The 27,118-nt window shown below is 49.3% G+C and overlaps 1 protein-coding gene across 10 annotated transcripts in view; it reads left to right on the plus strand.

Annotated features, from left to right (window-relative positions):
* The window catches only part of HIVEP3 (HIVEP zinc finger 3), a 289,740-nt gene extending 276,335 nt beyond the window's left edge, over positions 1-13,405 (plus strand). For 8 of the 10 annotated variants that reach the window (XM_054223793.1, XM_054223792.1, XM_054223796.1 and 5 more), the window contains 2 exons: positions 3,253-4,313; positions 6,999-13,405. In XM_054223793.1, coding sequence (XP_054079768.1) covers positions 3,253-4,313; positions 6,999-7,892 — 1,955 coding nt within the window. In that variant the 3' untranslated portion in view covers positions 7,893-13,405. The other 2 variants (XM_054223801.1, XM_054223800.1) reach the window with 2 other exon arrangements.
* The last annotated feature ends 13,713 nt before the right edge of the window (positions 13,406-27,118 follow it).

A 27,118-nucleotide genomic window follows, 5' to 3' on the forward strand; every position in this document is an offset into this window, starting at 1 on the left:
TATCTTGTGCTGCAATGGTTGGGGCTATTTGGATGGATGAGAAAATAACATAAAAATGGCAGAAAGGTGCATGAGGAATCAGAGATCACAGCTGTACCACGCATCCCTGTTCTCAGAGCAGGGGGTTGCAAAGAGCCTTCCCCTGTGTAAGCACAGCGTGTCTTCTCTCTTCTTGGCGAAGAGGCTCAGAACAGAGCCTAGCAAGGGCAATTTTAATTAAAATAAAAAAGAAATAAAAAAGATTACTATTTCCATGTGACACGAATCAGCGCAGCAAGATTGCCGTGCTTTCCTTTGGGGGCAGGCAGGGAGGGAGCAGCAGTTCCTAAAACTCCCTGGATTATTTCAAACTGGAGTTGCATTTCACTTGATTGTTTTTATTTCTATTTAAGGGGCAGGAGAAAGTAAGGGGTGTTACTATAAAAGGAGATTGGAGTATAATTCTTCAATCCTGCATTGCTTTTGCCTGGTGTGATTGCACCAGCTTGGTAGACTAATGTTAGAATTACACACGCGTAATGAAATGCAGCCCTCGGACAAAGATGTCAACAGGGCACATTTTCACTCGCTTCCTCTCTCCTTCCTTCCTCCATCTATCCCTCCCTCTGTCTTCTCCTGACTTGTGCTTTCTCTGCCTCTTAGCTCAGCAGAATGCGTTTCAGTTGGAAGAAGCCAGGGCTCAGGTCTGAGCTCTCTCTGCTGCAGGGACCATGTTAGGAGGCCAAAGCAAATTCCCTTTGGGCTGTCCCAGGACTCACTCGAATGTTTCCCTTGGTGGCAAATGCAAACAACTCCCCAGTGCGGAGCTGGTTTCACATTTCCCTCACTCCATACTTCTGACCTCGCGCTCTGTCCTGGCCAGCGCTTGTCCATTGTGTGACTGGGACCAAAAAAGGAGACCACACAGGACAAGGCTCTTGGAAGCACGCAGTGGAGGCTAAGGCTATAGCTCCCTGCCCATCCTGAAGCCCATAGATGTCAAACCCTGAAACGAGAGACAGGGACCCAGAGCAGGTCCAGAGGAGGCCACAAAGATGGTCTGATGGCTGGAGCCCCTCTGCTGTGAGGACCGGCTGAGAGATTTGGCGGTGTTCAGCCTGGAGAAGAGAAGGCTCCAGGGAGACCTTATAGCGGCCTTCTGGTACCTGAAGGGGCTCCAGGAAAGCTGGGGAGGGACTCTGGATCAGGGAGGGGAGCCATAGGATGAGGGGGAACAGTATCAAACTGAAAGAGGGGAGAAAGAAGTTCTTTGCTGTGAGGGCGGTGAGCCCCTGGCCCAGGTTGCCCAAAGAAGCTGTGGCTGCCCGATCCCTGGAGGGGTTCAAGACCAGGATGGACGAGGCTTTGAGCAACCTGATCTGGTGGGAGGTGTCCCTGTCCAGGGCAGGGGGTGGCACTGGATGACTGGATGATCTTTAAGGTCTCTTCCAACCCAAACCATTCTATGATACTATGATACTATGAATCTATGACTCTATGACTAGTGAAATCCATTCCTTTTCCAAGCAAGAAATATGTACAGTTCACTCTACAGCTGGAAGAACTGGTCATTTGGAATAATATTTGTTCTTAACTCAGTTCCTCTGGGAGTTTGCAAACAAACCGCCACTGGATCCCGGGTCCAGGAAACACCATCATTCTACAAGCATTTCACAATGCAAGTCGGCCTCTTGGTGGAGAGCTGCTGACTACAGCTGGGTGCTGTGTGAGGTTTGCAGTAGGTCTCGTTTTATGGACTAGAAACGGGGTGGGGAGCAAATGAAATGCATTTCAGGCTGACTCTTGGATGGATAATCAGCCATGGTGAAACACGTCTTATTTCACTGGTAATGCCAAATACTTCATGAGCATTTAGTAGTAAGGTCCTGTTATTCAAAGGAAACAAAATTGGACTTTTTATCCATAGATGACAGTGCGTTCTCGCTGTGTGGCCATGTCCTCTTCTGGAAACCACCCCGCCTGCTGCCGGCAGGTGTGGTCCAGCCTCAGCGTTAGCGCCGTTTAATTTCCCCTCCGGCTCGTCCTGCTGACAGATGGCAGCTCTAAATGGAAAACGGTTTCAGTGTTCATCAGAGGAGAAACAGTGTCCTAGGCTGAACTGACAGCGAAAAGAAGCCAGCGGTGCTGCAGTTAGTTACCTGGCTTCACGCGGGTCTCAAAGCAGCATCCAGGCACTCTCCTTCCAAAGCCAGGGACCAAGCGTGTCCTATCGTCTTGGCGCAGACTTTGAGAAACTGGTATTTTATTAGCCCCTCCAGAACAGTGGGGACTTGAGGGAAAGCCTCCTGACGGCACACTTTTGTTGAGCTACAGTGACATCCAGCGGCTGTTCCCGATGGACCTCTTCAGGCTGAGCTTGCATTTCTGCCAGGATGGCTGCACACCCGGCACGGGGGAACGCAGCTTGTTCTCAGGGCAGGGCAGAGCAACTTGGTACTGATCTCAGAACGGCTTCTGCTGGCCCTTAGAGTAGAAGAGAGATGCTGTATTTTTTACCCGCAGGTACATTTCGGATCCTTTAGATTGCCTTTTTGTATACGCCTCACTGTTTACAAGCTCTCATTAGCAAAGCATCCCTGTGCAAGGCCTTCCACAGACAGACAGCAAAAAAACCTCCACCACAAGGAAGCCTCTGCATCGTAGCTAGAATTATTCAAAATAGGGGAAAATAACACAGAGGTTTACTCAACCCAATGCTTTGCTTTTTAACAAAAGCCCTGTCTTGCTAATGTTTAACTGTCAGGCAAGTAGGCAGGAAAAGGCCCAACGTGTGGAGGATGGCAGCAGTCATCCCAGCAACTTTCTCGTACTTTGGCAGCTGTAGATATTTTGTAGGCACCATTTGCAACAAATAGTCATAACAAGACCACCAAAGGATGATAGTGTTACTGTTCTCATCTATTAAGATCCTTTTTTTGCATTTCTAGAGAAAGACAGGCAGGGTGCGTGGTGGTGTACAGTAGGAGCAGGGACTGATGGCTGCGCGTGTTGACAGAGCAATGGCTGGAACAAAACTAGGGTAGAGTGGGAGGGCCCAATGGTGGGATCTGCTGCGATCTACTGGGATCGTCAGGGGTGAAGTTGGCACAGATCACAAGACTTCAGGCTTCAAAGCACGAGACGATCGGTTCTAGGAAATAGCCAGGTCCTCTGTCCTCTTGTCCCCTCAGAACGTTTCAGCAGATTTAGCATAAAAATAGTCCTTGTATCTGTGTTTTACACTCTCTGTTTTGTGTTTGCCCATCCCTTCAGGAACCAGTGAAGACCTATTCCAGGACTCTGAGGGGCGGGAGGGATCTGAGCCAATTGAGGAACACCAGTTTTCAGACCTAGAGGAATCTGACGATGATGATGACAATGAAGATGAGGAAGATGAGGAGGAAGAGGAGAGCCAAGATGAGCCACCTTTAAAGTTGCCAGAAGGCAAACACACCACCCTCCCAATGCACTCTTCAGGTGGCTCCCCATCTTCTCAAGAGGAAGGCACCGAAATAACATTGTCCTTATCCCAAGAAACAGTTTCCAGCAGCCAAAAAATAGGTGAAGCCCAGCAGGCCTCCTCCTCAGGGCTGGAAACAAAGTGGTCAGCAGACAGCAGTGACATTGCTGTGTGCCACAGCTTCTTGAGTCTCCACAGACCAGCTTTGACCTCCACTGAACAATTGGCTTCTGCTGAAAGAGAGTCTGTCACAAGGCCACAGATGTCCTTAGTTATGGACCTGTCAACCTCAAAAGACACCTCCCCAAGAAAAAGGTGGTCTCCGAGCCAGGACTCTGGCAGAGGTGGTGGCAGCAGCAGACCAATGCTAGCGAGAAAGCACCTACTAACCAAAAATGAAACTTCACCGAAACGGTTTTCACCAACTGGAGAACTGTCTTCTCTAAGGTGCCTGTCTCCAGGGAGAGGGTTGTCTCCTTGCCAGCGTGTCTCTCCCAGGAGGGAGGCATCTCCACTGAGATGTGTGTCACCAAGACTTGAGCTGTCGCCCAGCAGGCATCTTTCCCCTAGAAGAGAGCTGTCCCCAAGAACATACCTTCCACCAGAAGGAGAAGTCTCCCCTGTGAGGCACTCGTCACCGAGCAGGGAGATGTCATCAGTCAGATATTTATCGCTGAAGAAAGTCTTGTCTCCAGGCTGCTCAGAATCGCCTAGGTATCCATCCCCCGGGAAAGAGGACTTGCCTGGTACTAGCAAATCAGCAGCAGATGACAAAGTTCAAAGCTCATATCAAGCCCAGCATGGGATATTATCTTCGATGCCTCTACCTCACAGGTTCTTTGGCAAAAACGTACAGCTCTATGAGTCCAAGCTGGTAAGTTCAAGCCCCTCTTGCTTTCTAGTCCCTGCAGGACGTTCTCTGGTATGTTTTTAGCTGAACATTGCAACGTAGAAGTGCGTAGTGACTCTGACTGTGACCGATGTTACGGGTAACCCAGAGAAAAGTGACAGCGGACAGCAATGGGTTTTGCACCCATTTTGGTCCGGCCCATCTCAATTGAAGAGACATAAAGTTGTCCCTTCTCCAAGGGATCATTTACACTCTTGACCCAACCAGTCTCCTGCTGAGACAAGCGATAAGGATCACTGCATTATAACGACTAGTTGTCACTAAGAGACCTTTTTTCCCTGGGAATTTTGCACCCATTTCTGAGATTTCTCCAGCGGGGGGGTGAAGCTATTTTTCACTGGTCCGTGACGTGAACCAGATCTGAACTAGGCATTGCACTCTATCGCTGGCTCCTGGGCTACGTACATACGCAGCCAGCTCTGTTAGATTAACTGCTGAGAAATGTTTGTTTGGACATCTCTGATTTCATCTCGCTTCTCTCTTCAGCACAGAGAGGTGTTTCCCACTGGGTCCAGAAAATTATTTAATCTCTCTGCTGGACATATCAAATCCTATGGGTAAAGGAAAATTGCACGTTCCTCCCACTGCTACAGGCAAATTAGACGTCGGGTTTGGTGGAACGTTTCCCATTTCTACTGAAGTGCCTGGCTCTCCTGTAATTTATGCTGATGAACATGAGATTCAGTTCCTGGAGTTGCTCTGCTGTGAAACTGGTGTGAGGAGAGACTCAAGCCCTTAGGGACTGCACTGGGAAGAGAAAGGCCTTTATACAACCCTTGGAGAACCTGTCACGGCAGATGTTGACCCAGGCCTTCCCCAGAAAAGCCATGCTGCCCAGTGTGCGTTTCTTCCATGTCTATGATAAAGTACGGTCTTTTGGTGCTGCCGTCTTTTTGCTTTCCACTATGAGTGTTTGTCTTACCTTCTCAGGGACTGTCCTTCATTTCAGATCCAAACTTTTGCTTACTTTAATGCTATTTCCCTTTTTCGTCAATTAACTTCTTGTGGTGAATCTCAGGGCTGTGGAAACCCTGGTCCTTCAACTCTAGTCAGGAAAGCTGCCTGCTGCCACTACTTGTAGAAAATCCCCTGAGCTCCCTAGTCCACAGTAGGAGACAATATTGTATACCCCTGCTTATCTGCCCATTCAGACCTTTTAACGTACACTGTCACACAGATACATTTCTCTCCATTTTTCTGCTCCTTTTTAGCACCCAAAGTCACCATTGTTGCTTTTCTCATGTGCCTCCAAAGCAAGAATAAAGACCTGAACAGGAAACTTTCTATTTATCAGCCAGATGGACAGCTGGGCTGTCATTGCAAAATTACGTTCCTCGTAAGGCTACAGGAGACAGAAAGATCAGAAGTGGATTTATCAGATCCCAAACGGAGCTATGTGCTCAAAAGTGGTGCCCTGTGCACTGCTTAGAAACTTGGAGACAGTTTTAGCCTGGCTCCGGTGTAAGGCTTTCTGCCAAGTCTGTGCATCAGGCCTGCCCATGACCATCTCTCTTCCCACAGGCTCTTGCAGTAGGTAGCCTCTCCTTCTGGTGGCTGTCACACCGTTGCAATAATTTGTTTGGGGGTTTCCCAGCATCCCTGTAGCAATTCTGTCAAGACTTCATGTGCATAAGGGAGATTTAGCCAGTGTTCGGCCTTCTACCTGCTGATCAAGTATACACTATCCTCAGTGGCTCTTGCTTTCTCTCTCTTCTGTCCTTTTTTGCTGCTTTCCTCTGTTGCCTCTTTATAGAGATGCAGCTCTCAGGGTCAGGCAATCCTCCATGATCCTACAAAGAAATATGCCCTCCAGTGAATCCTCAAATTTTATATCTAACCCCATCTTAACAGAAAGTTGATTTCAGTTTCTGTTGCTTCCTCTTCTTGGGAGTCCTGTTTAGGGGTTTAGTTATAACTTCATCACTAATTAATCCATTTCTGTTTAGCCACATATCTCTCCATGATGTACATTAGGAAACTATGTGAAGCACCGAGAGAGAAAGAGGAAAAGGTAAAATCGTAGGGTCTTAACCCTTGGTTTCTACAGACCACACCATGAGGGTGGTGGTGGGGACCACGCTGATGGGTGTGCTTTGTGTCAAACGAGAGTTAACGCTATCTCTCACTCCATCCAAAACATCCTTGCAATTAGCAGCTGTAAGGATGTAATCCTGCGTTAAGAAAACGCATTAAAAATAAATAACGTTATTCCAGGCTTTCAGAAACCCTGACCCAGGTTGCCCAGAGAGGTGGCAGATGCCCCATCCCTGGGAGCATTTCAGGCCAGGTTGGACGGGGCTCTGAGCAACCTGATCTGGTTGAAGATGTCCCTGCCCATGGCAGGGGGTTGGACTGGATGGCCTTTAAAGGTGCCTTCCAACCCAAACCCTTCTATGATTTTTGTAATGATCCTGGATCTGTGCCCCAGAAGACCGTGGGCGTATTTATACCCAGAAGGCAAATGCTGTGGGTTGTGCTGGTCCTTACCTTAAAGGTTTGGGGGTCCAAATCTTCCTCAGTTGATTGATCTCCCTCAAATTAGAATAAAATACTGACAACCCCAATCCTTTTAGTGAGCATAAATGATGCTAATGCCATAACTTTTGCGTTGCACTGATTCAGTTGGTTTTTTTTCCCTCTCCGGTGCAGAAGATAGAACCACGAAGCCCAACATGTTCACCTGGCATCACGCAGCCCCTCTGCTCCAGACCCTTGCAGGCACCTCATGAAATACATGTCCACGCTCCCAGCCGAGGGGAGGAGAATGTCTTCAGCCATCTCCCATTGCATTCGCAGCAGCTCACGAGGACCCCATATCCTATGATTCCCATTGGGGGCATCCAGATGGTCCAGGCGAGGCCAAGCACCCATCCCAGCTTGGTGCCCAGCTCAGTCGTGTCCCTGCAAGCGGGATACTTTGCCTCCGGTGGCAGCAGTTTCGCCGAGTTCAGCCGGGCTCCCAAGAGGGACGAGGAACCGCAGGTCCCACGGGAGCCGTCATCGGCATCCGTCTCCCCAGTTGCGAAGGTTTCTAAATACACACTGTCCCCAGAGATTACGAGCAGCGGGTACTCAGAAGAGAAAATGAGGACTAGTGAGCTTCAGCAAAAGACAGACCAGGAGGAATACAGGGTAAAAATGTTTGCTGAGTCTAGCCACGCGGAGCAGGCAGGCTGCTCGGCATCCCCAGCCAGCCCCAGCACAACCGACGAGCACTCTCCAAAGCCTTCGACGAGCGGGGAAGAACCCTTGAAAAAACCGGGCAAGAAGCAATCTGGCAGCTCGAGCACTTCTTTTGAATCATCCTGCACTTTCATCTCAGATCTCCCCTCCCAGCCGTTGGACCGAAGCAGCAGCACCGGCTGCCTCTCAGAGCCCTCACCGAGCCATTCGCACTCCCAGCCCTTCTCCGTCCGGAGGAGAAACCTCTCTGGAGAACCCAGTCACCAAGGGGGAACCTCCAGGAAGAGCAGTCCACACCTAGAGCACGCAGATTTAGGTCAAACTCAAAAAAAGGTGGATGAAGACACGGGAAGTACTTAAGCCTCCTCCATCTCTTCCACCTTTAGGCTTCCTATGTAAAATCAACAGACATTTTCAACACTATTTCCTTTAGTATAATCATGGCTATAAGAAGCACTCTAGTGAATGACCAAACCCATGGAAGATTCCTGGTTTTCTTTGTCCCAGTCTGGTATTATCTCCACATGTATGCAGTTACTTGTGCCTTTTTCTATACCTTTTGTTGCTTGAAATGTACAAAAATGTTTGAGGCTGTGAATATTTTTTTAGAGTTTTTTGGAAAGGGGTTTGTTAGACCTTGTCTTTTTTGCCATTTAGGTGTGCGTAATTATGGGCCTGAGAGATGCAGAAAGGAAAGGGTTAAGCATTTTAAGAGGAAGAAGATGCACTGAAAACAAAAACAAAACAGAAAAACTTTTTTTTATATTGATTAAATGATTAAAACAAACAAACAAACCAAACCCTTAGTCCTGTGTACAGAAGTTTATGATCTGTATTTATTACATGCTTTATTTAATTCTCGCAAAGTGCTTGGTTTTTTTTTTCTCGCATCCCTCTGATTGCCTATGGTTGTGCTTTAAACAGTTGAGAACTGCTTTACATTTGAAAAACGTGTTTACCCTGAACTTGTAAATGAAACTAGCACTTCCTTGAGTAGGGGGAGGTTCGTTCGCAGCGAGAGAAATTGTCACTCAAAAGAGAAAATGAACCTTGAGCATCCCTCCCTCCTGCAGAACCCATCAAAGCACTTTTCTACAAAAGGGACAAAAAAAAAAAAAAAAAGGTTCTTCAAAGATTTAACTGCAAGAACGTAGGAATGTATCGCATGCAGACCCCGTGCCAGGAATGGTGTCTCTCGCTGGACGAGCCGGCCTCCTGCTTGCTTTAATCCTTCCATCCCACGGCCGCTCCGCAGTGCCCCCCGCATCGCCCCGACAAAGTCATGCCTGTGCCTGAGAGCCCCACTTTTCTGGGGCTTGGAAGCCCTCTGTAAACACCCTCCTTTGGTTTAAAAAAAAATGGAAGAAAACTCAGCCTTGTCACCACTTTTCCTCTGTAATTTTTCAGTTGCGGACAAGCTCCCTCCATCCCATTCCCGCTCGGTCCTGGCTGGATGGGCTGCCCCGAGCTCTGGGGATGCAGGAGTGGTTTGTGCTCTGCTTGTTTGCACGCCTGGGGCTCCGTAACTCCCATGTGACTCTCTGTCGAATTTGAATTTTATTTATTTATTTAAGCAGAACGTGTCGCCAACGGTAGTCCTTATTGTGCAGATAGATGGGCCCTTTTTGTTGGTGTCTTGGAAGACAAAAGGTATGATGCTGAGTGGTGAATGTTTGCAAGCAGCTTGTTATGCATGCACAGAAACTTTTTCCAGAGCAAATTTTTAACTCTGACCATCCGTAGCAGAGCAATGGCCTCTACTGCCGACAGATAACGATACCAAATACAGAGAGACCCAATGGAGCCATTCCTCTCTGTCCCATTAACACACTTTTTAACATAGAAATGTTGGATACATGTTTGCCCGAGCAGACAGCAGGCTCTTTACTACTTCAGAGGGTTTTCTGGTCTATGGAATCTGTACAGACCTCTTTTTTTTTTTTTTATTTTAACAAAAAAAAAAAAAGAAAGAAAAAGATATAAATATTTAACCAGTGGACCAGCTCTTTCTTCTTTCAGAGCTGTTCCAGTTTATCGGGTACGTAATACACTTTTTTTTAAAAAAAAAGTAAAATTAAAAAAAAAAAAAGAAATCAAATAAAACCCTGAATGAGAACATATTTCCTTGCCAGACTTGATGAGCTATGAACTGTTCCCGTTTCACGGGCAAATAATATAAATTTTTTAATAATCTTCTGTGATTATTTTTTTTTTTTTTTTGCTTTTCTTGTAAAGGGAATTAAGTACAAAAGAAGATATCATGGAAATAACATTAAGGCTGTGACACTGACCAAAAACCACGTCCAGAACCCATTTATACCTTAATTAGCACTTTTATCAAGTTTCCCTTTTTCCCATCTCCCCCTCTTTGGCCCCAAGCCTGGAAGCTGGTCGGACTTTCAATCCCGGCCAGATCCAGGAGCCGGGGCTGGGAGTTCAGTTCAGCGTTAGCAACTCCCTTCGCTCAAATTCTTAAGCACCAGCTTAAATCCTACCCAGGTTTTAAGCGAGTGCTTAATATCAAGCTGCCTGGGAGCGGAGCGCTCGGCCAGGGTCGCTGTGAGCATCCCTGGAAACCATCCACCAAATCCAGCCACGGTTTTGACTGTCCTGACTTCTGTCGCTTCCCCCCCCTTGCCCTTGTCACACTCTTAACATTATTCCAAGGTAGCTTTTTGTATTTAATTTTTTTTTATATATATATATATATATATATTGAAATTGTACATAAAGAAAAATAATGCAGCAGTCGTGCACTCGGCGTCCTGGATTTGTTAGGTGCATTTGCCACGAGCTTTGGGCTAGATCAAATTTGCTTGGCTTCTTTCCGTAACTGTATTTTAATCCTTGACCTGTTGGTACTTTGCATGGGGGCGGGTTTTTTTTCCTCCCTCTGTCATTTCTGGACAGAGGAGGAAAAAAAAAAAAAAAAAGCCTGACAAAACCCAGAAGCCCTGACATTGGTTTCTTGTTTTTCTGGGGTTTATGTTATTATTTTTATTATTATTTTTTCAAAGTTTTGCCAGCAGCTCAAGATGAGTTGACGTTTTCTGCATCTCAGCTGCAGAGCATCCGGGCTGGAAGGCAGCGCTGTGTCCGACCGTCCCGATGCCTTCGCCCACCGCCAAAAAACTAAAAGCAGGGAGAGGAGTTTGGGGAAGGTCCGTGCGGCGGCGAGGTGCTCCCAGGGCCGTGCCCTGCTCAGGTGCCCTACCCGCCGCCTGGCAGCCACGGAGCGGGCGCCCGCAGGGACTGCTGAAAACTCAGGAGATGGGCAAAATAAACCAACCCCCCACCCCGGCCCCCGCCAAGGCTGTGCTGAGCGTCGCCCCGGTTGGGCTTCTCAGCAGCGCGGCTGCGGCGGGGGAGGCTCTGCCTGGGGTGAAATGGTGCTTCATGCTGTACCTAATGGGCGCAATACGGCCTATTGGATAGGCAAAAAGGATCACAAAAAAAAAAATAAATATTATATTTAAGGGCTAATTATCACAATGACAGCTCAAAGCTCCGTGGGAAGGGTGTCCTCCTCCGCGCTGGCACCAGCATCTCCGTCCGTGGGCAGGGAGGGCATCCCCCAGAGACCCAACCCCGCTGAGAAAACACAGCGTGACCTTGTGCAGACCCTGTCTCCCCTCTGCCCCGTACCCTGCTGAGGAGCACAGTCATGCAGCTCCACTGATTTTCATAGAGTTGCGCGTTATTTACGGCAGGGCTGAAGACTTGGCCATCGCTGGTGGCCTTTCCTACCCGGAGCCCCCGTTGGCTTCCGTCACACTTGGTGAAAGCTGTTTGCCGGTCACACCTTTCAATATCACCTTGGGTGTCTCTTCTGTCTGCAAAATTTACTCCCCACAAGGGCTGCAGGGGTGGCTGACTTTGTGTCTGTACAGAGGCTTGGCAGAGCAGTTAGCAGTATTCTTTGCAAGAGAATGTATTAATAATGCAAATAGGCAAATTAAAAAGCAGAGCCCAGCCCTTCCTTTTCATCAGCAGGTGGGAATAAAATCCCCTGCTTTTCTTATGGCAAAGGCTCTTAAATTTATAGTCCATGAAAGCACGTGGCCTCCGGAGACTGGCTGCTCCTTTTTGTTCTGTAGCTGGTTAATCGGCCAAAACCCTCCTCTGATGTTTCCTCCCCTGGGTAAGCTGGGTGTGTAGCTCCCATGAATGCAGGTACTCAATGGCAAACGGATGCTCTGGCATCCAAGAGATCATTCTGCATGGAGGACTTGGTCCATGCTCTTAAATAACTCCTTGAAGCGGTCATGTTAAGTATCAAGCCTTATAGCCAGAGCTAATAAAGCACTTGTATGCTGGCTTAAGCTTAAGCATTTCTGGAGTTTCAGTAACTTCCTTGTGCTTAAGCCTGAATTTAGCTTCTTTTATCAGGGTTGCAGAGCTCGGTGTCTTGCAGGACTGAGCAGACCATGGGAGGAGGAGAGGGGGGCAGTTGGCTCCCAAAAACGACCCCGTGCCTTGAAGCACATCTCTGTCAGCTCTAACGATTCACAGGTTGTTGGCTGGATACCCAGGAACTGCAGCAGGAAACTCTTAAAAGTAATGATGAAGTAGCTGTGACTTTACAGCTTATGACTGGGAAATGTATTTCATCACCTGCTCCAATGGGGTGACGTTCTCAACCCTCGTGTCTATAAAGTTACGCTCTTTGGCCAGCGCTCGGGCTCACTGGGGAAAACTGGTCCCAAACCCTGCTCTTGCTCAAGCCGGTCCTGCTGCCTGCTCGCCCAGCCAGCCCCGGGGCCGGAGGCAGCTGAGGATGCTGCTGGCAGCTCTGGGAGACGCGGGGAAGACATCGCGGTCCCTGCCAGCCGCTGGCCATCGGCTCCCTGGGAGTGATGCCAGGCACAACCCGCCACCTCCCCATTGCTTTCCTTTCACCTCCACCAAAAAAATCTGCAAAAGAGTCGGTTTTCTTTTAAGCCGGAATCACTTTTACCTGGTTTTTGTTTTAAATCCACAGAAACAGCACCTGAACAAGCAATATACTTGGTCACGCAGAAGTCATTAAAATTATTCCAGTTTTCATGCAAAATCCCAGACAATTTGATCTAGCCCTTTTCTGCTGTTCTTGCAATAGGTTTTCATTTGCTGACTTGGTTTCATCATGTGCTTTTCTTTCTCTTTTTTCTTTTTTTTTTAATATTTCCATCTATTGCACAGTATTTACAAATAAAACCATATTGTAAATTATTTACAAAAAATTTAAAAAAAATAAATTAAAAAAATCAGTCCTGATGGCATAAAACCAATCTGTTTTCATTACTGAGATATGATGGCACTTACGATCACTTTAGTAAATGTAATGTAAAAAAATAATAATAATAATGTGTACGCAAATTTAATATACATGGTCTCATGTAAGATAAATATTTGCCTTTTTTTCTAAAAGGTGTATGTATTCTGTAAGTGGAATAGTCTGTAGAAAGTTTCTATATGTTCTTAAAATGGCAATACATTCCAAAAAAGGTACTGTAAATATGTACAGCGTACAATGTAATTTGGTAGTTTTGCCTGTAATTTTATTTTAACTCCAGTTTCTACACTTGCATCTTGCAATGTCTGTATGGTTATATCAGTGCAAAAAAAATGCAGGTAAAAGCACAGTCCGATGTAAAAAAAAAAAAAAAAAAACCAAACAAAAAACCACAAAAAAAAACAAAACAACAAAAAAAAAAACAAAAAGAAGAAGAAAAAAATACTCAGTATTTGATGTTTGTGACCCTTATTGTAAATGACATCTGTACTGTGAATGAGAAGTTTTTACAAGTATAATATTGCCTTTACTACAGCTCAGATTGTCTGCTCAGTCTGAGCGTATTTTTAAAAAAATAGCATGTTGGAATAAATTTTAAAGTCCCAACATATTACTACTTGCATGACTGGCAGTCTTTAATTTCCAGTTCATTTAGCACAGCCTGGGACCTGGGTTGTAAAATGACGGAGGCGAATTTGGATCAAGCAGTGTCACGCTGCAACCCACCCCCCCCCCCCGCCCCAAGCCATCGCCGCTAAAACACCCCAGTGGTGTGTAAAATGCTGCTGTAACAGAAATGCCACACATGTAATTGTTATTTCAGTATTTCCTCCTCGCAGGGCAGAGGCAGTGAAGCAACGGCAGGTGGTGGACGCTCCGATGGGGCTCTGCAGAGGCCGGACTGAATTCAGTGCACTGATCAGAGACCGTCTGCTGAGATTTGTTAAGAGGTGTCTTTCCTTGCTGGATCCCCCAAAACCTGGGCTGCAGCGCAGCGTCTTGCGGTGGCCATGTGTGCTCTGGGGGGGCTTGCCGGGAGCAGCAGTGGGCCCTGCCAGAAAGCCAAGAGGGTTGCGCTCTCTCATCCCTCCTTCCCCCTCCAGAAACACCTCCTCTGGCTGTTTCTCCCCACCGTGTCCCTCCTCTGCCCCGTGAGCGTGGGGTCTCGCTGCCCAGGACATCTCTGCCGCAGGCCAGTTGGGGAAAGCCACCCAAAAGAGGGTATTTTTGAGCAGGGAGGGAATCGGCTCCCCTCCTCCTCCTGGTGCTTTGCCCGTTTGGGAGCAGCCGGGGTGGGCTCACTGCATCCCAGCACCCCTGTGACCCCCAGCCCTTCCCACTGCGCTCTCCAGATAATACAAGCCTTGGTGCAGCAGGGATCACATCTCCGGAGCCTGCCTGAGGCTGCTCTGCCACCAGTCCTGGTCCTGTAATAAGCATGGACATTAGGAAAAAAAAAAAAAAAAAAGAAGGAAAAAAGAAGAACGAAAAAAAGAAAAAAAGAAAAAACAAAAAAGAAAAAACAAAAAGTAAAAAGAAAAAAGAAAAAAGGAAAAATAAGAAAAGAAAAAAGAAGAAAAAATAAAAGAGAAAAAAGAAAAAAGAAAAAGAAAAAAGAAAAAAGAAAAAACAAAAAAGAAAAAACAAAAAAGAAAAATAAAAAAGAAAACAAAAAAGGGAGAAAAAAGAGACAAAAGAGAAAATAAGGGAAAAGAAAAAAAGACAAAAGAAAAAGAAAAAGAAAAAGAAAAAGAAAAAGAAAAAGAAAAAGAAAAAGAAAAAGAAAAAAGAAAAAGAAAAAAGAAAAAGAAAAAAGGGAGAAAAAAGAGAAAACAAGGGAAAAGAAAAAAGGAAAAAAGAAAAAAGAAAAGGGAGAAAAAAGAGGAAAAAAGAAATCAAGGGGAAGAAAAGGAAATAAAAATGAAAGAAAAAAAGAAAAAAAAAGAAAAAGGGGGAAAAAAGGAATTAAAAAAAACCCTGTAATTTCCCCCTGCTAATTGTCCTCCCAAGGACGCAGGCTGCCCTCATCCATCCTTTCCCTCTATGCATCAGCAAAGCCTTCTGGGCAATTCCCCACCTGCTCCTCTTCACCCCATCCCCTCCAGGGTCTGACCGGCCTTTGATGGACATTTGCAGACAAGTTCAGAGGCTGAAGTGGTGGCGGGGGGAAGAGTGGGGTGGAGGGAGGATTTGCAAAATAGACGAAGGAAGGAAATCTCTCCCTGATTTCTATCTGTGACCCAGGAGCTGGGGCTGCATCGGCCAGCAGAACCAGCTGCTCCCTGTCCAAATATCAGAGCCCACAGCCTGAATCATTGGCTTCTCCAGCACTGGTTTGTGAGCGCAGTGGCTGTGGTGGAGGAGGGAGATGAGGGAAGAGGTGGGGAAACTCAGCTGGTCTCAATTTCATCTCACAAAAGCCACATTTCTGCATGAAGGAAGAGGGATAGGTGCTGATGGCAGGGTGCAAACCTCTGCCTTCCCCCTCTCTCAGACCTGGCTGGCTTTGCAGCAGTTACCCTTGTTTAATCTAGTCATCACTCCCTCGGGAGGAAGGAGTGTCCCAGTCCCCATCACTTAGCTGGGGGAGCAGGTCCCTGCTCTGTGCTTCAGTTTCCCCAACTACAGACAGCAATCGTGGCCTCCTCAGAGGGCTATGAGAATCACAGAATCACAGAATCCCAGACTGGCAGGGGTGGGAAGGGACCTCTGGAGGTCACCCAGTCCAACCCCCTGCCAGAGCACGGTCACCCACAGCAGGTGGCACAGGAACGCCTCCAGGAGGCTTTGGAATGTCTCCAGAGACAGAGACTCCACCACCTCTCTGGGCAGCCTGTGCCAGGGCTCTGCCACCCTCACAGCAAAGAAGTTCCTCCTCATGTTGAGGTGGAACTTCCCATGCTCAAGTTTGTGCCCATTACCCCTTGTCCTGACCCTGGGCACCACTGAGAAGAGCCTGGCCCCGTCCTCCTGACACCCACCCTTTAAGTATTTATAAGTGTTGATAAGATCCCCCCTCAGTTGTCTTTTTTCCAGACTGAAGAGACCCAAATCCCTCAGCTTTCTTCATAAGAGAGATGTTCCAGTCCCCTCAGCATCTTGGTAGCCCTTTGCTGTCCCCTCTCTAGCAGTTCTCCGTTCTTCTTGAACCAGGGACCCCAGAACTGGAAAACTCCAGCACATGCAACAGCAAGGCCTAAAGATGGAGACCTTTGGGTAACATCTCCCCAGGGGTTCTCCTGTCTTGGAAAGGCTCAGAAAGCTTTGGGCGGTGGGTGCTGCGCTCTGCTTTGGGGAGGCCCACTCTTGCCGTTGTCCCTGCTCCTAGAGTCTGCTGGGTGCAGTAGGAGTGGATCCAGCATTTTGGTCCAGGCATCCAAAGAGCCTCTGTGGGCCAAGGGAGATGTGTGAGAGTTGGGGCTTGGGGAAGAGCGAGTCCTTTACTACCCTAATAACACCTTGTATTTGCCGTTATGGTGGTTGAAGGCAACGAGCCTTGGCTGGCAGCCGTGGGCTGGTGACGTCTGTTCCAGATACGCTGCCAGCCTCTCCAGCGTGTGCTTTAGCCACTGAATGGAGGAATGATTTTTCCTTTTAAAAAGAAAAAAATAAATAGTTTCTCCAATGCTTAAAAACAGAGACGCTTTAAAGGCAGCCAGAGCTGTCTGGAGAATGCTGCAGCTAAACCCTGCTAATCTCCCAAACCTGGAACCAATTTGGTTTACATGAATTTCCAGAGTGGCTCTAATTAATCAGGTGTCCCAAGAAATTCCTTCCCCCTAAAGAGTCTTTGTTTTCTAGATGCAGAGACCAGACATTTCCTCCCCTGGGAAGCCAAACGTAGTATCAAAATATGAAGAATCCTTCGGCTGATGTTCCAGGCTGGTTCCCCCCTGGGAAATGCAGTTACCGATAGCCGTGTGAAGCAGGGAAGGTTTTGACGATGCTGTGGGAAGTTCAAACCAGTCCCTCTCTCTGGGAGGCTGAAATTTCTGCTGTTCTTTTGAAATACCCGAGTCCCAAGGTGAAATGGTCTTTCCTTCTCCCCATGTTCAGCTTCAGCCTCCCAGCAGCTTGGGAGCTTGACTTGAGGACCTGGAACGATGAGTTCCTCTTACAACCAGGTCTTTATGTGCATCCCAGGCATAAAAGCGCCTTCAGAAGCCTTCACTCCCTGACCCCTCACAGGGCTCTTGGCTGAAGAAGGAGCCAGATTTCCCAGCCGAGGGATGGGTTTTCGCTGCACTGTGTTGGAAAATGTAGCCCAGCATCGCTACTGGGAAGATCTGAAGATCTGATGATCTTGTGGGGAGTGTGAGCTGGACGGCTTCAGCAAAAAAATAAATCCGTTTACCTGTTTTCAGTCACTCCACAGCCTTGCACAGAACTGCACCAAGGGGAGCTGCTGGTGTGGGAGGAATGACAGAGGGGAAAAGACTGGGGACAGGGATGAGGTAATGCCTCGATGGAGACGCAGCAGGACTGAAGCCGAGACAGGGTGGAGGTGGGCACGGGCAACTGTCAACACCAAGATCCAGCCCTGCCAGCAAGTTTTTGGTTGGTTTCTGGTTTTGCTTTTCCACACCAGCATCAGCAGAAAGAGCTGTGAACGCTGCTCTGAGGCACGGAGCTGGCAGAGCTCGCTGGGAAAGAGCTGGGCAAGAGAGGCTGAGAGTCACCAAGGAGGGTCCTGGTCTTTGGTCCTGGCATAGAGGGTCCGGGTTGAACGGAACTCACACAAAGCTTGTGAGGGACGAGTAAGGAGTAGGCAAACCTCAGATCTTCATTGCTTTATCTTGGTGCTGCGTTTCCTACATTGCTCTGGGTGTAGCAGCATCCCCTTGCTCTGAACAGGCTGTTCTCGAGTGGCTTTAATCGTTACTGGCCACAGGCTTCCAGAAGGAGAAATGCCTTTGAGGCTTTGGATTTGATAGATTTTCTGGAACACAGGATGGATGCTCAGTGCCCCCAGTGCCTTCAGGAGCAGCTCTGGCTATGCCTGTGGTCCTGGTCTGCCTCAGAGAAGCACGTCCTAAGCCACAGGGAGCCTGTGGGACTCATTAATCTGCACTGAGTTAGTCTTGTTTGATCCTGACTATGCCTCAGGGTGCTCCATATTGCAGAGGAGAGGAGACCCCAGGGCTGAGAGGGACAGGGGACCTGGCTCTGGGGATACTGGGACTCTGGCGAGCTCATGGGGAGGAGGGATGGCTGGGGCAGGTCACGGATGTGCACCGGAGATGTACACGCTGCCTCGCCGTGGGGTGCTGGGCACGGACTTGTCTGCATCTGCCCCACATCCCCTTGCTGTGACAGCGGGGGAAGGATGCGGGGAAATGTGGAGGGCCTGGGGCGGTGTCAACACACCGACAGGTGAGATGAGGCTGTGCTGCAGACACTGGCTGGGGCAGAGTTCGTGACATGTGTCTGTGCCCAGCACCAAGCAATGGGGGACACGACCAAGGCCAAATGTGTGGGTGAGTTGAGGCAGCTCCCCACTCCGGGGGGTGAGCTCGGGCTCCTCCCCGCCACAGCCAGATGGTTCGGGGCCGGGAGCTGGTGCGTTCTCCCATAGGGAGGTGTTCTTGCTGGAAGGGCTGGCATGGCCGCCACGGGCTGATGCTTGTTGTTTTGACAACAGGAGGAGGCTGCTGCGTGCAGAGCGGAACAGGGGAGGAAGGGAAGGAAAAGGGATGGCGGTGGAGAAGGTCTTACCCTGCAAGGGGTCAGGCAGAGGCATGGGGTTAGCATGGACACAGGGATGGAGACACCCCCAGGGATGGGGGATCAGGAGGGGTTAGGCTTTGCACCTTCTCCCATGGCTCATGACGCCGCTGTGCACAAGAAGGGTCTGGACGTGCCTCCCTGAACCACCCACCCAGCATCGTGCGTGCAGCTGGTGGGACCCGTGCAGTGGGCAAAAACTGGGAAAATAATGCCCGCTAGAACAGATTCTGATGATTATTGCAGCAGATCACTTGTGGGGAGCACTGGCAGGCAAAGCATGACTTCATTCTCCTTACAGACATTTCTTGGACCGCTAGCAAGACAAATAAAAAAATCACCTAATAACAAACTTTGTGTCCCGCTGGAGTCACCAGTCCCCCCCTCACAGCCTCTCCTGCCCAAAAGGGGGTCGGCATAAAATCAAGAGGTGCAGGAAGCTGTCAGGGTAAGTCCACTGTGTCAGCTTGTGCTTTTCATTTTAATCATGTGTCTCATAACATGCACTTCTTTGTTAAACCACAGCTCCTGGACCCAGATGATTAAGTGAAAACCTTGGCTTTCATCATTAGAAAGATGCAAACAACCATATCCTTTGGGTTATGGAGGAACACTTGGAACTGTGGTCCCTGGGCGCTTGCCAAGAGGGATTAACACCCATGTGAAATTCGTGACTCTGCCACTGCCTTCCTGTGAGACTGGGTCACATCCTTTAGGAATGTGTCCCTCACTTTTCTAAAGGGAACATAAGCAAAGTTTTCAAGACCAGATAAAGGCCAGAACAGCCTGGCCTGACCTCCCAGCTGACCCTGCTCTCAACTCCCTTCCAACCTGACTTACCCTGTCACCCTAAGGGCGCACATCAATGTGTGAGGAACCTTCCAGGCACTCAGAAGCTACGGTGAAGGCAAGCCCAGCCAGACATTGCTCCTGCACCCCTGTGCTGAGGAGCTTGGGGGTCTGTGAGTCAACCACATTATGCTGCCACTGCCTTCTCCAAGCCACAGCATTGAAAGGACACAAGTAACTTGCTCTTATGGCACACCTTTAACCCAGTAACCAGCAACCACTTTAAACCTCAAAAAAAAAAAGCCTGTGACATGAGTCAGCTTTATTCTTCCTCAAATTACAGCTCAGTCACAGAAAGGCCATGGTTTCAGCAAGAGGTGGCTGTGGGTGAGAGCACATTCTAGCTAATATTTATCTCGGAATGTCTTTCCCCATTTTAGCCGCAAGTTGAAAGGCAGCTTAGGCCATAGATATGCCCAGTCCTAAAGAAACACAACAGTCCAGCTGAAACATTTGGGTTAGGAGATGAAATACAAAACTCCCAGAGAGAGCAGGGTTAGGTTCATGGTCCGAACATTTGGTTAAGCCTTTGATCCTGTAAATGTGTGAGCACTGGGAATTCCCAGGCGCGTACGTGCCATTGCTCGCTCTGGTTTGTTCTGTCCTGCAACTATTTCACCTACAGCTTTTTGCTCCTGGAATCAGGTTATTAACTGAGAATCCAAATTTTCACTTTAAAAATAGATCTCTAAATACTGTGGTTGTGAAAAAAGCTGGAACTCATGACCTTATATCTCCTAACATAAGGCAAATATGAAGAATGCAAAATGTATTATTCTTTTAACCTCATAACTCTGAAGACTTCACTTAAGACTTTGCAATACATAGTGCCAACAGTGCCATGCCTGAACAATAAGCTCCAGTAGAGATGTCCAATTTTAAGATCTCTGTAACCCATCAGGATACAAATTTATTAAAGGAGGCTAGATAAAAATCAGGCAGTGTTCTAAGGTAAGTGTTATGCTCAAGGAAAGTCTTTTCATATTTTTTGACAAGCTCTGTGCCAGCATGTGTCACCCAGCTGGTGGCTGAGCAATGATGGCACGTGAGCATCCTGGCTGCTGGCCCATCACTTGGACAGTGCCGGCTGGCAGGAGGCGAGTGTGAGGAGAAGAGGAGATAAGGGTTATGGGGAAGGTAGGTAGGAGATGCGCAAGGAAGAGGATATCCAGGATGGATGCATGGACGGATGGACCAAGATATGGGAGGAAGCCTCCCAAGTGTGGGTCCATGTTGCTAAGTGCAAGAGCTCGACTTCTTGAAGTAGACACTGCAGTGTCTCCAGGTTGGTCCTCCTCTGGGACAGACAGATAGACCGGAAAGTCTCCTCCAGGCTCAAATTCTATGCCTTCCTGACTCGTTATGAGTATTTGTGTAGTTATCATCCACTTTCTGAACTCCTTCTTCAGAAACAAAGCCCACAATTCCCAAACTCTTATGCAGCACTGGGAGCTGATGCTTTAAATTCTTCTTTCACAACCCAGCAAATAGCATGAGACTCACAGGCTGCTCACAGCAGAAAAAGTAATGGCTATTGCTAACAGCAGACCCATCTTCCCGGTGCTTTTATATATCTGACTGGAGACATAATAAGCACTGAATTGGCTTGTGATTTAATGAGTCGAACTTCAAAGCTGCTGTTTCAACACCTAATTCACTCATCTGGACTAATAACTGAAATGGGTGGCATTTTTTTTATTTCCTTCTAGTGATTTATTATTTACCCAGTTGCTTTACAGCTCCTAATTTAATAAGTGCAATAACCCAGGGGTACTGCTTCAGGAAGGAGGAGAAACTGTGAAATCCTACAGTCTCTCCTATGAACTGCTTTGGTGGACACCAGAGGTCCCTTTATAGCATTTTAAGCCCTTTATGCCATTGGCGAGTAAGAGACGTGGAGCGCTGTGCATCGTCAGACAGCCTCCATTCCCAAAATGTGCCAGCAGCGGCTGAAATGGAGGAATGGCAGCACTGGGTCTTCTCCTGTGGCTTTGCATCACGCAGCCTGGAGAGGAGTTAAGCGTGGCTGACCACGCAGCGGAGATGGGCTGCTCCCCCGGATCGAGCCAAAGGGTGCCTGAGGATGGCAAAACGCATCCCCTGCAGGCAGCCTGGATCATTTTTGGGCTCTCCTTTCTCTCTGCCTCCCCTTCCAGGGATGAGCACGAGGGAGCAACGTCCTTGTCCTAGCCCAGTTTCTTTCTGTGGGTTAATATCATGGCCACAAGCCCCACTCTGCCTTCCAGCAAGGCTGAGGCATAAATGCCAGGGGGTGAAGGTGGCTTTTAGAGGTCTAGAGGACTTTTTGTTGGGGGATGGTCAAGGATGGAAGTTTCCAGGATCCTTCCAGGGACATGCAGAGAGCTCTGGGTGTGAGGGAGGGAGCTCAAGGCATGTGACAATTCTTAACCTCCATCTGCCCAGCAGGCGGGATAAATAAGAGGTCTTTCTGGCCCTGCGTTGCACTGACAGCTTCTGCACTGCTGGATAATCAAGAATTGCCCGTTTGCTTTTTTGCTGGCTTCATCCCACCTGAAGCATCCTTGAGGTCATGCAGCTCACTGGGTCTCCTTGGATATTTCTCAGTCGGGAGAAATCTGAGCCGAGCTGTTCTCACCGGGATCCTCTTCAGGCATGATTTCTCTGAGCCATTGCATTCAGATAGGCTTGAAGCACAATCTGCTGCGTTCGTAATAACCGTCGTCCTTCCCCTTCCACATTTCTCATCCCCGGGTTTCAAAGCGCTTTTGCAGACATTAAAGAGCTGTTCCCCAGAACCCCAGAGGCTGCGGCTAAACCGAGCTTGCTCTGAAATGTTCCCACTGTTGCTGTGATACCGGTGAGAGCTCGCACCAGCCGCTAGCCTTTTTATTACAGCCTAAACTAGCTCAGAGGTTAGGTCATTTTACAGATAAAGAACTGAGCTAGCGATGCGACCGTGCTAGGATCTCACTGTTAGCCACTGGCAGAACAAGGGGTGCTGCTTGGGATTCATCATCTCTTTCGGCAAACTCTCGTCCTCCTTTTCTGCACTTACACCATCCTTCACACCCCTCCCCTCCCCCCCACCCCCCGCCACTCGACTTATTCATCCTTTGGGCACTGGCCGTGCTCTTTTCAAATGTGCAGCGTTGAAAGTATTACGGTGTTTTGTAGCCTGTCCAATAATCAGGTGGCTCTGCAGAAGGGGAAAATCCTAATAAACCTGCAGCTGGTTCCCCTGCTGCTAATTAACATTTGATCTATTTTCCTCCGGTTTTAAGTGGGAAAATAGCAGTGATCCTAGCTTTGAGCTCCGAAGAGCCACATTCCTGGCCCATGAGCTATTCCCAGGAGACAGCTCTGAGAGCATCCAAGGCAAAAACGCTGCTCAGTTTTCCTGCCTGCAGAGCATGATGAAAAGGGGCTGCGTTTCCCATTTTGGGCTGCTGATAACTGAATCCAGCAAAAATTGAAGCCAGCCCTTGATTTTTGAGGTGGGCAGGCAGGGACCTGCCTGGGCTCCAGGCCATGGGACTGGGCTAAGCCCAGGTAGCAGCGCAAGCCATCGCTGGTCCTGGGGTGCATCAAGGGGCCCATGCTTGGGACTCCAGAAGCAAACAGAAGCTTCAGTCCCAGCCTCCTCTGGTGAAGGGAAGAGGCACTGATGATCTGCATTGGCATGGAGGGGTGTGCAGGGCTGAGCTGCTGGCATTTCGTTGGCTTGGGGAAAAAAAGCACATTCTGGAGAGGACCAGGCTCAGCCTGTGCTTGGGCACATGGCACACGATACGGTCTCGCCACCGTGCTTGAGCCAGAGACAACCAGAACTACTACGCGCAGCCTGAAAGTCCTGGGCACGGTGGCAGGGTGATGAACTGCAATGGTGTGGGGCTGTGGACCCCACCGGGGTCCGTTGGCACCATGATTAGTTCAGGGTTCACAAGCACTGCTTTGTAAGTCATAGACTCATGGAATCATAGAATCGTTTAGGTTGGAAAAAGACTTTTAAGATCATCAAGTCCAACCGTTAACCCAGCACTGCCAAACCCACCACTACCCCATGTCCCTCAGCACCACATCTGCCCGGCTTTTAAATACCTCCAGGGATGGCGACTCCACCACTTCCCTGGGCAGCCTCTTCCAATGTTTGATAACCCTTTCGGTGAAGAAATTTTTTCCTTATATCCAATCTAAACCTGCTCTGGTGCAATTTGAGGCCACGTCCTCTTATCCTATCACTTGTTATTTGGGAGAAGAGACTGTCCAGGACATCCTAAGAAAGTGCTCCCCAACCCCTGGCGTGCAGCTGGAATGGGTACAGAGCTGATTCCTTTTTTGACCCTCTGTTTTTTACCCATGGGCAGCACAATCATGGAGCAAAGTGTCAAATCCCACAGTCGAACACCTCCAGCACCATGGGGGCCTCCTGGCAGCAAAGGCATGCACCAGGGCCCAGGCTGGGGCTCAAGGGGAAGGGACATAGCTAATGGACTCCCTTTTCTTGCTGGCACAGGTTCCCACCCTCTGCCACCCAGCAGTGGGGTACGGAAGAGCGTTAACTGCAGGGTACCTGTGTGTGTGACTGTGTGAGGGTGTGCATCTGGAGTGCTGGGTCCAGTTCTGGGCTCCCCGGGTCAAGAAGGACAGGGAACTGCTGGAGAGGGGACAGCAAAGGGCTACCAAGATGCTGAGGGGACTGGAACATCTCTCTTATGAAGAAAGGCTGAGGGATTTGGGTCTCTTCAGTCTGGAAGAAAGACGACTGAGGGGGGATCTCATCAACACTTATAAATACTTAAAGGGTGGGTGTCAGGAGGATGGGGCCAGGCTCTTCTCAGTGGTGCCCAGTGACAGGACAAGGGGCAACGGGCACAAACTTGACCATGGGATGTTGAATCCCAACATGAGGAGGAACTTCTTTGCTGTGAGGGTGGCAGAGCCCTGGCACAGGCTGCCCAGAGAGGTGGTGGAGTCTCCGTCTCCGGCGACATCCCAAACGCGCCTGGAGGCGTTCCTGTGCCACCTGCTGTGGGTGACCCTGCTCTGGCAGGGGGTTGGACTGGGTGATCTCCAGAGGGCCCTTCCAACCCCTGCCAGTCTGGGATTCTGTGCATCCAGCCAGCGCTGTTGGGGTTTGCATTTGGCTGCAGACACCCAGGCTGATGGCTGGCTGTAAGGAGACTATGTGTGACAGCCCTGTCTGTATATGCAGATAAACTGGCATCTGATTTAGCTCTGGGTCAGGGTGCACACAGGCTTGTCACTGCATCACTGTTGTGCCAGCACCCTGCATTGCTCGAGGGGCCAGCACCACCTGCCAGCTCTGCTGGCCCACGATGGATTTTGTCACCATCACTTCACTCTGGAGACATCCACCTGCATCGCTCTCTGAGACCCATGGGCTGGGAGATGAGCAAGTGGGACTTCGCGGTCAGCAGCCACCTGGCCAGTGGCTCTGTGATGACAGGTCAGGGCAGCACAGGAGGATCAAGCCACCGAAGCAGTGAGGGTATGGTTTAAGCCGATTGCAAGGAGTATACTGCAGATGATCGAGGTATTAGTAGCTATTTAACTAAAGCCTGGGCAGCCTTTCTAAGGAAGATCACCTGTGTGCTGCTTGGGAGTCCATCCATGGCTCTGTCTGGGGATCCATGGCTCACTCCTGGGACCTTTGCAGTTTGGGCTGATGCTACTATAGCTGGTCCCTTTGCTTTCATTTGCCTCTTGGCCGTGGCTGTGCCTACCTCAGGCCCGCCAGACTGTAGTAGCTGCGGTGGTGGTTTCAGTGGCATGGCTACCAACAGACGCCGGGCTGAGTGTCCCAGCTGGTTCCCCACAGACCATCCATCCAGCAGCAGCCTGACCTTGCTGGCCAGGTTTGAGTCACTCCAGATGCAGTGGGTGGCTTCCCGTGGTGATGGGCCATGTCCCCAGTCTGCCACAGCACTCAGGCAAAAGGCATCTGCCGTTGGGTTTCTTAGGCTGGGACCCACCCAGGTCCAGGTCCCTGTCACAGGCTTCCTTCATTCTCTTCATTCTCCTCCTTGCTTGACTGAAGTTGGTCACAGCCTTCCCCAATCACCCTCTATGGCCCTTGGCCCTTCAGTCCCAAACCCTGTGAGGTACCTGACCACCAGCATCCCTGCTCTCACCTTCAGCCAGCCCTTGAGCAGCATCTCCTTAGCAATAAATTCCATTTTCCCACCAGCCCTGCATGCAGAAGAGCTAAAATCAAACGAGTCATGGCCATCCCCAATGCCACCAGTGTCTGTCCACCCCTTGCAATACTGGACATATTTGCCCTTGTTTCTGCAGAGCAGTGGTGATGCCATTGGAGCTGTTGTCATCTCAAAGGCCAGCATTTCCTGGGGCTGATTGTTGCTGTCCCAGGCACAGCAATTCCTCAGTGGCTCGGCAGGGTTTGCAGCCTGCGCGGACGTGACTACGTGTCCCCTGTGGCCACCTCATCGCTGCCAGTCTAATGGCTGGATGGTCTTACAGTGGTGATAAGAGGCGATTGGATTGCTGACAGATGGTATTAAAATGAGCTTGCAGGAATGAAAAATGAAAAGATTGGATTAGCGTGGGTGTGGGTGCTCATGCCAATTACTGCTGGAGTGCAGCCCTGCTCCTTGCAGCCCCGCTCCACGCAGCCCTGCTCCTCGCAGCCCCACATTGGGCAGGTGCGTTTGGCAAAGATTTCTCTTTAAGAGAAATTAATGATTTTTCTTGAGCACTCTTGTCTCTTTAATTAAATTGCCTCAGGAAGCTGTCAGTCAAACCATGCAAGTTACGGTCCTGCTGCCAAGCAGCCGTTCGGTCAAATGAGCATTTTGTGCTCGTGATGCTCATGAAGGAGCCAGAATCACCGTTAGCCCCCTTGGGGGTGGCACTGGGAGCAGGGCTGCCTGGGGGTGTCCCCATGCATCAGCAGTGGGGCCAGGAGCAGGGCCCATGATGAAGGGCATCATCCTGGAGAAAAAAAGACCTTCATGGACTCAGCTGCTCCCACGGGCATCCCCAAGCCTGGCACACACAGAAGAAAAGGGTTTGAGGCCAGATGGAAGAAAGAATTGGGTCTTGGATTTCACTAGACGTTCCTCTAGCCCAAGCCACAACTTCACAGCACACAGAGGTTTCCCTGGTGGGGTCTGGCTCCCCCGTCTGCCCTTGTTCACAGGCCTGGCTCTGTGCTACTGAGTCAGGCAGCCCCCAGACCCTCTCCTGAATTATAATTATATTCCTCACAACCAAAACAGGACCCTTTCCAGCTCCCTTTATTCTAGCAGCAACACGGCTCTGTGCCAAGCCTGGTCTTCCTCTGCCGAAGAGCTCTGTGTGGGCCACCTCAGCTGGCGGGGCAGGCTGGGAGCCCATGGGCAAGGGCATGGAAGGAGGAGGAAGATGGCCCTTTCCACTGTCTCTGTCCCACAGCCACGTCACAGGGCAGCTCCCTGGAGTAAGCTACTGATCAAAAGGTCAAAGCAAGTTTTCTGATGCCTTAACACAAGGCCTTTTGCTGTTGGTTATGCTACAGGAGAGACTGCTGCGATGTCATCCTTCTCGGCTGGCTGAAGCCTCCTGACTAGAGCAGGGGGGCAGAAGTCGTGGTTTCAGGGCTTTTCTCTCCAACACGCTTCCCCCCACCATTTCAGCAAATCACTTCCGTGCCTCGAGGCTCAGTTTCTCACCCATGAAACACAAATTGCGGCACCCTTAGCTATGCAAGGGGAAGCAGAACCCCCGAATGATCGAC

The sequence above is a fragment of the Rissa tridactyla genome, chromosome 18, assembly GCF_028500815.1.
Source record: "Rissa tridactyla isolate bRisTri1 chromosome 18, bRisTri1.patW.cur.20221130, whole genome shotgun sequence".
Classification (NCBI taxonomy): Eukaryota; Metazoa; Chordata; class Aves; order Charadriiformes; family Laridae; genus Rissa; species Rissa tridactyla.